The sequence below is a fragment of the Clupea harengus genome, chromosome 22 (genome assembly GCF_900700415.2).
Source record: "Clupea harengus chromosome 22, Ch_v2.0.2, whole genome shotgun sequence".
Lineage (NCBI taxonomy): Eukaryota > Metazoa > Chordata > Actinopteri > Clupeiformes > Clupeidae > Clupea > Clupea harengus.
The window spans coordinates 8,599,736-8,615,411 of NC_045173.1; the positions used below are offsets into that span (position 1 = coordinate 8,599,736).

The window sequence follows — 15,676 nt, forward strand, 5'->3', positions numbered from 1 at the left end:
TTGACCATGAAAATGTTTCTTTAAGTCCTTAAGCCAGTCTTTTGCTATGGATTGTTTTTAGCAGACCAGAAAAGCTATAATTTTCTGCCCTTTTGAGTCTCCCTGCTGGATCAGTACAGTCGGCTCACTCCTGTAATATAAAGGGCAGACTATTGACTATGTCTTTAAAGAGGCAGTATGCAACAATTACACTTTTTGAAGCATGTTATAAGCATCTAGTACTGGTATTCTCTACAAATTAAATGTCATGGTATATTGTCATATGAAGAACAAATAAACAAACCTGTTGTTCCAACTAGCCGCCAAAGGCTATGTGCACTATGCAGTTATGTGTTCCGGGGTCAGACCACCCCGTGAAAATGCAGAAAAAAGCTTTCACAGCACGACATCACCAACTATATCACAGAAAGCCACGAGTTAGCATGCTAGAAAGCCTTTTATCTGTGCCAACTGTACTGTTGGTGTTGGTAAGGATTTAGCATGCCTTTTTAGTGGTTAGATTGCTAGTTTTTGACCAAAACTCATTACTTCTGCTTTAAAACATGTGATTTCAGGTTTGTCTCGCCCCGCCTCCAGAATGATGTCACCAAAAGACAAACCTAAGAAGAAACCACCCAAAGACAGTATGACATTGCTGCCTTGTTTCTATTTTGTTGAGGTAAGTATGTACTGTTGTCTCACTGATGCGTGGACGAAGTGATCAGCGAAGACTGACAGTTGGAAACCTTCTGCAAATAAGCTCACTGTATGTGAGCTCAGTTACCAAAGGTTGAATTGGTTCTCGCGGTATTGAGCCTACATCATGTGATGAATGTGATAGTCTATATTTAGAGGTCCCTCTGAAAGTATTCATTGTCAGCACAGCTCAAGCCATATGTTCTGTTTGGCAGACTCTGTGTTCATCAGCACATCCACTAGAATTTAAAACTCACTGAAAGTCCTGATTTAATATTGTTAGACAAATTTTTAAGTATTCCTCTAAAGTTCCCGTAAGGTTCAGTATCGTGTCATGTTTGTTGACAGTGTGTGTAACTGTGAGCCTGGGTGAACTAAGTTCAGCTTGTGATGCTGTGTCAACATGATTATTTTTTGTTGCATGACTTTAAGAGCCAGATGGTGGACTTTTTTTTCTCAAAGAAGACTTGTGAAAGCGTGTTAGGACATTAAAGTGACAACATATCAAGAAACTGATAACTGATCACAACTGGACAACATATCAAGAAACTTATTTATCATAAAAGTATAATTACTGCATGTTATTACAGCTGTCTGTTGCCTGTAAGAGATTTACTCTAAAAGATAGACACCACTCATGTGGAGAACAGTTTAACACATCAGAAAGATAAGACTAACACAGGATTATTAAAGGATTTGTACCTTTAATGTCACAAAATCCTTTTCTATTTATACAAACACCTATTATGTAAAAATAGACCACAGCTGTGATATGCACATTTATTATCTAATTCATTTCAGTATTTAACACACCCATGTGCTTGTTGCAGTAGTTAGCTAGTTAATTCTTCACATGATATCCCCCAGTCTCAGCATTACTGCTAACCAGGTTAGCATATTTACTCATGCACTATGCCCTTGCCTCTCTCGGTCTCCCAGCTGCCCATTGTGGCCTCCTCCATGATCTCGCTGTATTTCCTGGAGCTGACTGATGTCCTCCAGCCGGCCAAGGTGGGCTTCCGCTGTCACGACCGCTCGCTCAGCATGCCGTACATCGAGACAGGTGACGAGCTCATCCCCCTGCTCATGCTGCTCAGCCTGGCCTTCGCCGGGCCCGCTGCCTCAGTGAGTACCGCACATCTGTCACGTCCACGCAGCTTTGAAGTACCGGGTGCTAAAAATGGCACAGTGCAAAAATACACCAGAAAAAAAAACATATGTGCGACATAGAACATCTCAAAAGATTTCACTTTCAGATTTCATCTCAATTAGTTAAGGAAACCAGTCAGTGCATTAGGCAGTAATCTATGGGCTATGGCTAAAGATATGACTTTTTGCACAGAATATGAGAGAAATGAGGTATTTGTGAGCATGGAGGGATTTACAGGACCTTTATTTCAGTTAATGAAACATATGATCAAAATTCAACACTTGTTTATATTTCTGTTTAGTGGAGATACATTTTTGCATCTACACATGTAGCCAACACTACACCTATTGCCTCTTTGGTGTATGTCTGGCCTAATGTATAGTGTGCCTTGTAGTGTATAACTGTAGCCTGACGATGTCATACTCATAATTCTAGTCAGAATATGAGTCTGATATCGCTCCATTGGGCTGTGATTATGGGGCGTGTTTCAACCGAACCAGGAGAAAAAATGCCTCTTCGCTCAATTGGTTACCTACAATCAATCAGAACAACGTAGTATGTGACCAGGGCCAGCTGATAAATTAAACTTTTACCGGATCCCGTAGGAAGGAAGGCAAAAACATCTTTTCGATTGACAAATGCCTTGATCGCGTTTCTCTGTTCCTCTTTCAAAATGAATGCACTGTCAATGTCTAAATGGACTCGAATCTATACATTTCAGCTCTCCAGCGGCAGCCATGTTTGTTGAAAACGAATTCAACTCGTGTGTTGGTGACGTGCTTGATTACGTTACTGTTGATGATCTGTCCATCATTGTATAAAGCCCACCTTGACAATTTGATTGGTCCGGCAATATCTGTCAGAAAATAATTTCTCCCCAATGGAGTAATGCCAGACCGAACTTCCCGACTTCAAATGTTGTGGGCGGGGCTAAGTTCGGTCTGGTATCCAGGCTAGTATAACTGTACTCTGGCAATATGAAAATGTATACAAAGTAAAGATCTACAATCTAAAAGCATGTGAGCATACATATTTCTAATAGTTTATCTTGTACAGTATGCAGTAGATTTACCTGTCTAATGCAGACAGGAGTCGTGGTAGCAACTCCAAGACGGATAACTTTCCACTCTAACGAAGGAGATCCTGGTGCTTTTATTCACACCCTGCTTGTTTGCCCAGATTATGATCGGGGAGGCTCTGATGTACTGCATGCAGTCTCATCTGAAGAATCGGCGCAGCTGTGAGAGCAGTATCAATGCTGGTGGCTGCAACTTCAACTCATTCCTGCGCAGAACCGTGCGCTTCGTGGGTAGGTGTCTGAGTCTCGGAAGAATCTTTAATGATCTACTGGCATAACACAGCCTACCTCGCTCAGATGCTTAATGTAGTGAGGTTTATAGCGGTGGAGCGCTGTGTCTGACTACTCAGCACGTTGTTATTCAGAGCATCATTATCTGTGCTGTTTCACTGATTTATCCACATTATACAACAGAGAACACCTTTGGGTGTACCTGGAAAGTTATGTCCATACAAATGCACAAGCATTTCATGCCACCAGTGGCAAACACGTTTCTATTTGGCATGACTGCTTTTGATGTGTTAAAAGTGTTGCCTGTTCTGTGAAAAGACACATACTTGTCTCTTTAAGTGGTTTGCACATAGAGCACTGGAGCTAAGATGTATTATGTAGTACTGCCATTGGATAGATTTTTAGATTTTCACCTTGGTGTTATGACCCTCTCTTACCTCTAGGAGTGCATGTGTTTGGGCTCTGTGCCACAGCCCTGGTGACCGACGTCATCCAGCTTGCCACTGGCTATCACACCCCCTTCTTCCTGACCGTGTGCAAGCCCAACTACACCTCTCCGGGAGTCGCCTGTGAGAAGAACCCCTATGTCACCTCAGACATCTGCTCAGGGAGAGACCAGTATGCCATCCTGTCTGCCAGGTGATTATCAGCGCCTCGACATAAACAAGCAAACAAGCAAACAGACAAAATGCGCAAAGAAGTTGTTAGGTGGTTGCAGGAGATTGCATCAGAGTGGGCTGGATGGGGATATCAAAATTTGATCTAAGTGTCGCTGATACTGAAGGATTATCATGGGATTTCAGGCCAAAGTGTCCCAAATTATCTATCAGCTGTCACATTATGTAGCCATGATGCAAATAGCTCCTGTCTCACGCATTCCGCCTGTGGAAGCGAAGCCCGTGATATATTCCTCCTACTCCTGTTCTCTCCTCAGTGACTGTGCTATATCGTTTGTTTGCGGCTGACATTTGTTTGTTTTGTTTTCTCCTACAGGAAGACTTTCCCCTCACAACACGCCACTCTCTCTGGCTTCGCAGCTGTCTACATATCGGTGAGCACTCTCCTCCATCCCACGTCTCATTTCCTGCATAACTAACACCATGCCCTGTGCCAGTGATTCCCTTTTCCCTGTCTAATTAGCTTGACAGTAGTGTTGTGTACATGTTTGTGAAACTGCTATAGTTTGCCTTGCGGATAGTTTGACAAATCCAATGCGATAATGACCCTTTCATAGCCTGACGAAGTCCGCTGTTGTCGAGCGTCACAGCGTGTTAACTGCCCGCGTGACCCTTGCTGTCACCCTTCCTAACAAGTGCATCCTGAGGTTTCGATTGGTTGGAGTTGGCGGGCCATCTTCCCGGTGTGGTGGCACAGCTTCAGCTGCTCATTAGTCCCTTTACGTTCGCCATGCTTCGCTGACCTCAGTGTGGGATCCCGCCTGTTAATGAAGTCACTGAGTCCTTATTGTTGCCAGTGCGACAGAGGGAGAGGGAGAGGGAGAGGGAGAGGTAGAGGGAGAGAGACAGACAAGGGCCAGCTGTTGGGTTGAGTCGTTTATTTGCTGAGTGGGTAAAGGTCAGCAATTTAATCTTTGGTAGGGCAAGAGAAAGTTTTCCCGAGCTTATATGAGGAATCGAAGAAGCATCAAAGTATGAAAGCATTTCTGTTCAACGATCATCAACTGTAAAATCTGCAGCCGACATTTACGGCAGCCAGCAGTTATTTGTATGACACAGTGGGCAGATAAGTAGGAGATTTCAGTGGGAGTTCACGTAATTAACAGGTATTGCTTTCCTTCTATCTTCACGCTGCCAGATGTACTTCAACTCCACCATCTCCGACAGCACTAAGCTGCTGAAGCCCGTGCTGGTGTTTGCGTTTGCCATCGCTGGAGCCCTGGCCAGCCTGACCCAGATCACCCAGTACCGCAGCCACCCCATCGACGTCTACGTGGGCTTCATCATCGGAGCTGGCGTCGCCGTATACCTGGTGAGGCACATAAATGACATACATTTCCATTAGTTAGAGAGTTGTTCTATGTTCTATGTCAGTTTACAGTCCTTTCACCCTACCCACAGTAGGAGTGTGTGAAGAAAGCAGGTCTGTGTTTATTTACTCTCTTTTATACACTTCCCCTGATGCTCTAATCTGTCTGCTGGTAAGTGCTATATATAGAGTTTTATTCTGTTAGAGAGCAGGAGTGAAAGTGTGTAAGAGAGAGAGAGACAGACAAATCCTCAAGGATGTTTTTGACAGATTTCACAGTTCAATTTCTCAACAACTGTCGCTTCCATTTATTGTGCTCAATTCTCCCCGGTATCACTCTCTGCCGTCATGGCTCCCTCTGACACTCCTACAGTTTATTGCTGGAGAGAACATCACACTCTCCCCAAAGCTTTTAAGGTGTTTCCATACTAAACGTGAACATAATATTTCATCATTTGAATTTCATCACACTTTAATCCGAATCTTGAGGAAAAAGGTTACAAACTTTCTTAGAAAGAAATGCGGAAAAGAATTAAGCAAGTTTTGGATTCTGAATACTCACAACAGTGAAAAAAAAACAAAAGTGGACCATTCAAAAAAGTTTTTGGGTCAGAGTTCAGCTTCAGTAGTGGCAAATGTCTAACGTTTAGTTCATTCACTCGTTCTTTCCAGGCACTCTATGCTGTGGGCAATTTCAAGTCCTCAGAGGACTTCCCTCCCCGGCCCATCAAGCATCTCCAGCCTGCACAGAAGGACGCCCTGCGCGCTCTCACCCAGCGGGGCCATGACTCCGTCTACCAGAAGGCCATCGCCTCTGAGAGCAATGACGAGCTGGTTGGCCCGCCCCACGTGGCCGGCCTGAACCGCAAGGTCCGCCGGGAGAAGGCCTCCCTGAGCAGCCTGAAGAGAGCCAGTGCGGACGTGGAGCTCCTGGCACCCCGCAGCCCCATGGGCAAGGAGACCATGGTGACGTTCAGCAACACGCTGCCGCGCGCCGCCACCAACGCGGCGGAGGAGCTCAGCAATGGCGGCTGCAGCACGACCCAGCGCCACATGACCTTCCACGTGCCCATGGACCCACAGCGCTCCAAGCAGCTGGTGTCGGAGTGGAGGCGGAAATCCATCGAGATGAGGAGCCTGAGCCCGAAGGACGAAGAGCAGGACGAAATCGCAGAGGGGGCCTCAGGGGGAGAGGCCGAGACCACAGCAGCCGTGGGAGGAGGAGGAGGAGGAGGGGGCAAAGAGTTGGGGGCTTCCTCACACTCGACCCTCTACCCCACGGTGCAGGCAGCTAACCGGGGTACACCGCCGGGGCCGGCACGCGTGGTGCTCCCACCCCGGCCGCCCGGAGCCCCCCCATTGGTGCACATCCCCGAGGAGGCATTGCGTCCCCCGCCGGTCTCCCCGAAGAGCGCGACCACCCGCGCCAAGTGGCTGTCGATGTCCATGACGGAGAAGGGCGCCATTCCAGCAGCCACGCCCGAGCCCCCCCGCCTGCCCGCCCAGCCGCGCGTGGTGCAGGTGATGGCCATGTCCAAGCAGCTCGGGGCCCTCAGCGTTACATCGAAGTCCTCGGACGCGGGAGGCGTCGGGGGCGGGGGCTCGTCCTGCGCCACTTCCTCCACGGGCTCCGAGTCGCCCTACTACCGCATCCCTTCCGACCGGGACAGCGCCAGCATCGTCACCATCGACGCCCACGCCCCACACCACCCCGTGGTGCGCCTGTCCTCGGGCAACGGCAACCCCTGGGACTGGATGAGCGCGACCAACGGCGGAGGTGCCTCCGAGACGCAGGAGGTGGGCGGCGGCGCAGACGGCACCAAGTCGCTCCACAGGCAGGACAGCGTCAGCGTGCGCGACTACAGGCACATCAAGGCTGACTCGGTGGGCTCCTCCGCCAGCGACTCCAGCTGGGAGCCCCCGCTGCCCCCGCCACCTCACCCAGACCTGGTGCTGGACAGCAGCCACTCCCGCACCCACAGCCTGAGCCGCCACTCGCCCCTCCTCCGCAAGCCCTCCATGTCATCCAGGGACTGGGACCCCCAGCTGCAGCCCCCTCAGATGGAGCCTGACCACTTCTTTAAGAACATACAGACCGCCAGTTTAAACCGACGGTTTAAGGAGTGACCGCCACAGGATTAGGGACACTGGCCACATGGGCAACCTAACTGTGTAGGACTTTAGCCTGTAATGATGATATTTTTATCTCAGGAGAGAGCTCATCCCAACTTGGGCATCTCCTTTACTGAGCATCTGGACAGATTCTACTGCAAGCCCAGCAGGTTTTAACGATAACCACTGAACAATCGATTCTGTTTACACAATCTGTATGAACATTTGATGGAGAAATTGACATTGGCATCCCAAGCAGATTATCGCGCACTATGAAAATTGTCCTTAAAATAAATAAATTACTCTTGTACAGATTTTAATGTTGACATTATTTACATTGTCATATTTGGCTGAAATACTGTACTACAATGTGGGAACAGGAATGACTTAATAGGCCTGCCTGTGTCCGTGTCTCAGTAGAGATGATTTATAAATAGACTGACACAAAACTCCTCATCTCTCCACTGTACATGACTATTTAAACACTCTTCGATGAATCGATTGCCTTTTTTGTGGGAAGGAGAACTTTTGTTATGTACCAAATGTACCCTTTTTCTATAACTGTGGAGTGGTGTTTGTGTGCTGCATGTGTATGTATTTAAATGTCTGCTTTGGGAGTTTTGTTCTGAAAGGACTGGTGTTGGAATGTCTTTTCTAAAATGCTTTCTTATTGCATTCTGAATTCCACTGGTGATATGAATGGAAAACATTTTGTATTTTTTATTCTCTCAGACCACTGACAGACTTTTCTCTCATTTTGACTTCTCTCGGTTTAAGTTCTGAGCCCAACTTCAGGTTCTCTACAACAACAAAAAACACTGGGAACTATTACTGTTTGGGTTCTGATATGCCATCCACCTAATCCCTGATCTCCGATTATTCAAGATTGAGTTCAAGTACCATTGCCAGTTATGTACAGTACTGTATCTATTTCTTTTCCATTTCGTTTTTTTCTATGTTTTGATTTTCAAAACACTTGTGTCATTGGTGTCATAGTATCATAGTGATATTTCAGTTTAATAAAAAAAGATTGAAATCTACTATGTCACACTGGTGTATATCTGTATGCTTTCAGAGCAGAGCAAGGATTGCTGTTTTGCAGATGAAAATGGCATTTCAACAACAAGCCGTGTCCAATGTCCCACTCCCAAGGCGATGGAAATAGCCTCCTTTTAGATTCACGCAGCACAGCACCATAGAGTCAATATCAGATATCTGTAATGAAATCTGCTATCCAGCCTGGTCAGGCTTGAGTTCTCCTCAGAGGGAACCCTCCCCAGCCCGTGATTCATGTCGGCCCATTATCACCAGCAGGCAAACAATTTGCCGTCCTTTGGGGCCAAGGAGACTCCGGACAGAAGTCAGTCAATTAGACAGTGCCAGGACATTAGGAGAACCCTGTCTGTAAGGGAGGAGGAGGGATGAGCTAGAGCGAGATGGCGTGATATGGCAGCGTGGAAGGAGTCGATCGGATACGGGGCTGCTGCTCAAGCTGGAGCGCTGGACCTCCTCAGGCAAGCCGAGACCGTGACTCAATACTGCAGCTCAGCCAGGAGGCGAGCGGAGCCTCCTTAGTGGGTCATAAAACAATGCCAGCATGTACACACACACACACACACACACACACACACGCCTGCACACACACACATACACACGTGCATGCACACAGATACATGACTCCCCTGTCATCTTCACCCAACCCCCCACTCCCATGAGGCCTCTGCTCTAGCCTCGTGCCCATTAATGTGCCTCTCAAAGCATCTCAACCTTCTCCCAAGGTGTGATTCAGCATTACAGCAAAACCTATGGAGGATTGGACATTTCAGATGGCCCTGCATCGGTTTTCGGCGGTTTACCTCATGCGCCCCCCCTTCCCTCGAACCCTCAAAAAGCGCTTGGGCCCGTCATCTGGCTGTCGGTGTGGACAGGCTTGACCACTGTGTTTTGAAAACAGGCCTACTCCTCTCCATTCACCCGCGGCCGAATGGAAAAATGAGCCATTGCACTGTGAGCAACACACTGGGTCAGATTAGCCGTGTGTGGCGCACACAGAGCAGCAGCGATTTCTCTGGGTTTTAATTTCCAGACATCTGTTCCAACCAGATCAGGGTCAGTGGAGATGGGCTTTTGTTCGATCACAGTGGCAGAGTTTGTGAGATAAAAATATCTTTGTGGGCAGATACAGAAAAGGCAGGAAATAATAATCTGTAAAAAGTCTCTGTACTCGGAGGCTCCCAAAATACAGAGGCATAAATGCCGTCTTTGCATATGTAAACCTTCTTAAGTCTGTACAGTCGTCTACAGGATGGAGTCTCACAGTAAACAGCCGAGAGGGATTTCAGCATGAGTGAATTGATGTGAATTTGCTTGCAGATGCATGAGGGAGACTCGGCGTGGCCATGTCGCCCTGAAAATATCCTACAGCACTTGTGATGCCCAGTAACACAATAACACAGTTATTAGACCAGACTAATGTGAATGGGTGTGCATTTCCTGTGTGTGTGTGTGTGTGTGTGTGTGTGTGTGTCTGTCTGTCTGTTTGTGTGTGTGTGTGTGTGTGTGTGTGTGTGTGTGTGTGTGTGTGTGTGTGTGTGTGTGTGTGTGTGTATGTGTGTGTCTGTTTGTGTGTGTGTGCCAGGATGTCCACGTGTGTTTGTATGGGTGACTTTGTGGGTCTATGTGTTCTGTGCATATGCGTGATTGATGAAGCTCTCATATTTCTGAAAACCACAGAAGACCTGGTCGTTCTGATTAAGCCATGCATGCTTATCTAATTAGTCATGCTCTTTATCTGTGTAGCCATTTACCTGGCTCAAATCCTTTTGTGGTGAGAGACCTCATGTGCCAGCCTTTCTACATCTTTTTTTTTTATCTATGGTTAATGACAAATTTAGCCCAGCCATTCATGCAAATTCTTGAGCTCAAGTGATCAGTGCTAATCCTGAAGAAAGACATTCAATGGTTCAGCTCTTAGTTTCTTTTGCATGGAAGAAAGGTCACCACATCACATAGAATTATTCCTAGAGTGTTCACAGGGGAGCTTACCGCTCTGCAATCAGGGCATCATTATACACAAGTCAATTCCAATTAAAGTTCTGATAAAATATCTAATAACGGTGGGCTACCAAATATTAGTTCGCCAGAGTGTTTATAGAACATTTGCACATATATTCATTGCATATTAAGGTATCATATATGAGGTTCAGACATCCCTGATTTGGTATTTCTGTCCATATGCCTCATCTGGCTTTATCATCTTCTATTGATCCATTGATTACATTATGGCTGAGATGAGATGCGCATTCTACATACTGAAAGCCTTATCAAAGAAAGCTGTTAATGTCAAGTTGATTTGTCTTTTCACAAGTCTGTCCAAAGTTATCAGTAGCCATTTGAGTCCACATCCGGCTTTATAGTCTGAGAGGACAGCCTGATCACTGGGCACTGAATCGTTTTTTTCTTCCTCTGTGCTGGGGGGGGGGGGGGGAGTTTACCTCCCCCAGACCTGCTGTTGTGACTGCAGACAGCAAGTCTTTTCTAGGGCCAAGCCCCAGCTGGGACAGGAGCAGCAGATGCTCCCCACCAAGATATTTGGCAGCTGGTGAAAAAATAGTCCTGTGTGGTGAATTTTTTTTTTAGAAGAAATACTGAATGAACTAAATCTGAAGATCTTTTTTGAAAGTGCATGTCAAACCTGGCTGACATTCAAGGCTGGACTACCAAACTGCCCATCAAATGGCCAACAATGGGTTACCTTGGGGTACTTTGTCAAGATTGCACAAAGGAAGGCTATTCACCACCACAGTTTCACCTCTCATCTTGTCACCCAGACTCTGAAGCTCACAGTCAGCAGTACTAATAGACAGGCACTGCACATTGAAATTCCTTTGAAAGTCAAATGTATTCAGATCATGTACACGTCTTATATTATCTCCATGCATATGCAGTCTCCACGGAGAAGTCTTGAACACGTAATTAAATGGGTTAACGTTGAGGAAGGCCTAGCTGCATACGGAGGCCCCTGCACGTTTGATCTTTAAGTGCCATGAGCCCTTTGGCGGAAGCATACGAGCCGGCATGTTCCCTCTTATTGCTCCTCTCCGGCACAAAATGACAAAAAAAAAACCTGAAGGCTGCCGTTTAAATTAGGGAGAAGGGAAAGCCAGATAAAAAAGGTGAAACATCTGACCCCTCAACATCAGAAGCATTGCGTGGCTTTGACAGAGATAAGAAGCGTCTTTACTCCCTCTTCCGCTCCGCAGTTGACAAACACAATTGTGCAGTGGGGGCAGCCAAATGTGGGCTTGCTGGCTGCAGCCACACGTTGACTAAGCCTCGGTGAGTCATGGGTCCCTCAAGAAAACAGATTTGAGGTACGGCTCACTCGTATCCAAATGGCCAGTCTCTCTTATCTTTCAGATGAGACAGTGATCTTCACTGCATTGGACACACAATGAAGCGTGAAATCACATAAAACTGTTTTTTTTTTTCTCCTCCATGAAGGTATGGTAAACGTGTTTTTACTGTTATAAGGCGTCCTCTTTCTCATTTGCACATTTTTCATGATCTGATTGCAGTGCACCCTCCAACACCACTCTCTAAACGATGTTGGTCTGTCTGAATAATATCTGGGGGTGACTGTAGTGGGTTTCAGCTTCTGTGTAAACAGAGCTGGATCCTTGCAGCCTTCTCAAGGCACATTATCATCGATTTGGCAGTGCTGGAGTGCATCCCTGTGCCCCTGATGCAAGCTCATAAAGCCAGCACATTCCCATCAAACCCAGTCCATATAAAACGCATCTCTATCATCTAACCTTAGCCCTAATCCTATAGGCTACTGTGTGCATTCACATAATTTTTTCAGCAGTTTTGGTCTAAATTAAGTTAACTAACTACGTCTTTGCTAACTTATTCAGAGACATAACAGTAATCGAGATGGTGACAGAGTGATTGATAACTTTACTGTAACTCTTATAAGCAAATCCTAGCTAGCTATCTTATTTTGTCCATTAACATTTGGCTAACGTTTCTGTTAGCTTACAGTAGGGGCAAGATAACTGGAAGCCACAACTGTTTCGACGAGAAGTAGGTTATGCTTTGATGATATGATCTTTACTTTGTCTTCCACTTTCAGATCAACCGTGGAGATAATTGAATATCAATTGAAACGGTGGAATTCCTCCTCAAGTTCACAATGGAAAGTAGGCTAGTGTACTTTTACAGACAGGTTATCCTATTTAAAAAAAGGACTAAAAATAGTTCTGTGTAAAGGGTTCTTTCTAATGTGTTTGGTATTAGCTATCTACATTAGCCTACAAATTGAGCTATTGGAAAAAAGTAACATAATTACTTGGCCAGTATAGTACATTATTTTAAAATGCCGACGATGAAGCCGGTAGAGCTGGCTGAGATCTGGTTAGCAGATCTGTGCTGCATGTGGAATGCGGAGGACCATCCTGAAATGGAGCAGAGCCCGTGCTGGCCCATATCTGCCGCAGGTGTCTAATGCTATCCGGGCCACTTTCGGGCAAGGTGAGTTTGGGCTAAGGAACGGTCCGGATCCGCCCCACTGCCCCAGTGTATTTTTGGTATGAATTGAGTAAGAAACATTTGAATTCTGCCTTTCAGCTCATACACACCTATACCTTGTCCTCTAGTGGGTTCCATAGCACACCAGTTAAGCCATACAATATAGGCAACAGCTTTTGCTATATGAAAGATATAATGAGCATAGTGCTGTTTGTCATCCCAAAGGCACCCTAATTTTGCAACGTCTTTGTTGATAGAAATCATTGGCCAGTACATGCCCATCAAAGGCAAATCAAAGCATAATGGATCTGAACTGCAGTCACTTACAAATGCAAGATAAGAATTAACAGTTGAATAAAAATAAAAATAAAACCGATTTTATCAAGCTCCGAAAATTCTTCGTAAAGAATTGCCTTCTCAGCTGCCCTGGTTGCAAAGCTTGGTAACACAACAGAGTGTTCAACGTACTACCGTTTCCGTTTAAACGTCTTGCTACGTTTTGCCAGGGCTGCACGTGTCCCTGATTGCTGCTTTTGACGTAGCGCTATTAATTAGAGTAGAACCCAAACCGCCACGGCATAAGTGGCTCAAATGCCGGGTGGGTAAAAGCATCCATATCTTCTTATTTCTGACCATTAAAAATCAAATGATCAGTGAAAACGTGGGCCATTATCTCAATATGCGGGATGCAAAATGTCAAAATGCTGTGCAATACAACGCAACGCTGGACACCTGGTCACCCTAGTTAAGTATAGCTCCTCTGGCTGGATTGGAGAATGAATGTGTGGAAGCTTACCAGCAGTGGTGTGTTTATGCCCTCTGCTGGCCAACACAGGGAAGTGATTCTAATTACTCTCCAGACGGCCCCATAGTGCTCATGGCTTCAGGGTTAGAGATTCGATGACAACTGTCAAATTAAACAAACTCAAATTCTAGCTCAATAAGAGGACATTTGCTTATAAGGCTTTAATAATCTTTTATAAAGTAATTTCTATAACATTTTGTATGCATTTCTCAATAACAAATTGTGTGTCGCTATATATTTTGTGATATTTTGTATGCATTGTGACGCTGATCTTCAATAATATCGATCATATCCATAACCCAAGACATATGTGACACTGAGTGTCATAAAAGACACTTACAAAACTGTATTGGGTCATTCAGGAAAAACATAATCTTCCAAATATCAAGTACATCACACAGAACCAATAAAGCAAGGAGATCTGCAGCCAACCAAGGAGAACACTTGGGAAAATAGTAGAGTACTTCACAGATCCGACTGTCCGGTCTGTTCTTGTTTCCTCTTCATCCTGCTCCTGCAGCGAAACACACAGTGGCCCACCCAGCAAGAGGACATTGAAGAGAATCATCACTAAATCTGAGAAACACCCTAGACAGAAATTACCATCTCCGTAGAACTACTGGACAGGTTTTCTGAAAGGGTGTAGGTGGAAAACAAAAATAGTTTGAGAGTGAAAAGAAGAGGCCTGCTTATTGAGTTTCAGGACCGATGGAGACCTCAGGAAACAAGACAATTACCAGGGATCATATTTATGATCCTACCGTGGGAGGAAAATCCAGGGAAAGGTAAGACAGCTGTCTAAGCTGCTATTATCAGACAGGCCTCTAGTTAGGTGGGATATTGGAGACAAGCTCCAGATTACTAAGGCCTTGCAGCGTGTACGTTTCCATGACAGCAAAGAAGACCCTCACCAAGTGAACAAACGGGCATTTCCATACCTAAAAGACCAAAGGATGGGTCAATGAGAAACATACATTTACCGTAAGTACATTTACCTCTGACATGATGATGAGTATGACATAAAAAGAAGAGAAAACATAAAAAAGAAAAGAAAAAAGGAAACAGATATACTGGACAGCTTGTTTAAAATGGTGTGGGCATTTTCACACCTGTTTTCATACCTTAACTAAGGAATAAGTCAGTGAGTAACTTGAGGCCTGCAAGTACAGTCAAGGACCAAACCAGCAACATAGCCTTGTATTGACAGGCAAGATTATATTACCATCATAATTAGTGAATATACTGTATCACTGGTGGTGATCAGGTTTGTCATTCAGTTTAATGACTGCATTCATGAGCCTGAAGGTTTTACACAATCAGCCTTGAGGGACTCTATAGAGGTTGGGACTGTATTGAAGGACAGAGGACAACGACCTAGGGACACAACAACGTAACCTGTTCACTCAACTGGATCTCTTAAAGCAGCAGTAAGGAGATTTGGTCTGACACTAGTAAGCTACTTATTTAAAAGGAATGCAAAACTCTTGCATACACCACCAAAAGTCTATTTGGCACTGATAAAAGCTTGCAAACATGCTCACTGGTGTCTTTTGGCAATACAGTTGGCATTGTTGTGAAAACTTCTCTTACATTTTTGCAGGGTGTTCCAGCCCTGAACACAGAACTGCATAGTGCATATTCTGGAAGGCTAATGGGAGCGGCACATATCATTGTTTGTCATATCATGATCACATACCATTAAAATGAATGTGGAGATGATACCAAAACTACCAACGAAACAACCAACGAAAACATCCCCCAAAAAGTGGCTGACTGTTGCATAGGGTTATTTTAATAGCACTGGGAAAAGACGGAGAAAGGCCATGTCCACTTAAGAATAATAATGGTTATTATAGCCTGCTGTGTAGCCGACAGCTGGACACTGTTTTGAAGAAAATAAAGATAACGTTAGAAGATTGTTGTTAATGTAGTTCAAATGGAGTGTTATACCAGGTCTCTGAAAATATACTTCGTAATTTCGTAAAAATGTGGTGTAGGTTTTTTTTGTCCTGCAATTTCCTGTAATTGTACTGACTGCTAGGCTAAGCACTAAACACCAGAGGGCGCATTGTGACGTTGTGATTTCTTTTGCTGCTCACCTAAATTATTT

At 45.2% G+C, this 15,676-nt stretch overlaps 1 protein-coding gene across 1 annotated transcript in view; it reads left to right on the plus strand.

Moving 5' to 3' along the window:
* The window catches only part of plppr3a (phospholipid phosphatase related 3a), a 10,974-nt gene extending 2,702 nt beyond the window's left edge, over window positions 1-8,272 (plus strand). Inside the window, exons 2-8 of the mRNA XM_012836959.2 lie at window positions 555-658; window positions 1,615-1,800; window positions 3,005-3,134; window positions 3,578-3,773; window positions 4,128-4,185; window positions 4,950-5,123; window positions 5,793-8,272. Coding sequence (XP_012692413.1) covers window positions 578-658; window positions 1,615-1,800; window positions 3,005-3,134; window positions 3,578-3,773; window positions 4,128-4,185; window positions 4,950-5,123; window positions 5,793-7,247 — 2,280 coding nt within the window. The 5' untranslated portion in view covers window positions 555-577 and the 3' untranslated portion in view covers window positions 7,248-8,272. The remainder of the gene's footprint in view (window positions 1-554; window positions 659-1,614; window positions 1,801-3,004; window positions 3,135-3,577; window positions 3,774-4,127; window positions 4,186-4,949; window positions 5,124-5,792) is intronic.
* The last annotated feature ends 7,404 nt before the right edge of the window (window positions 8,273-15,676 follow it).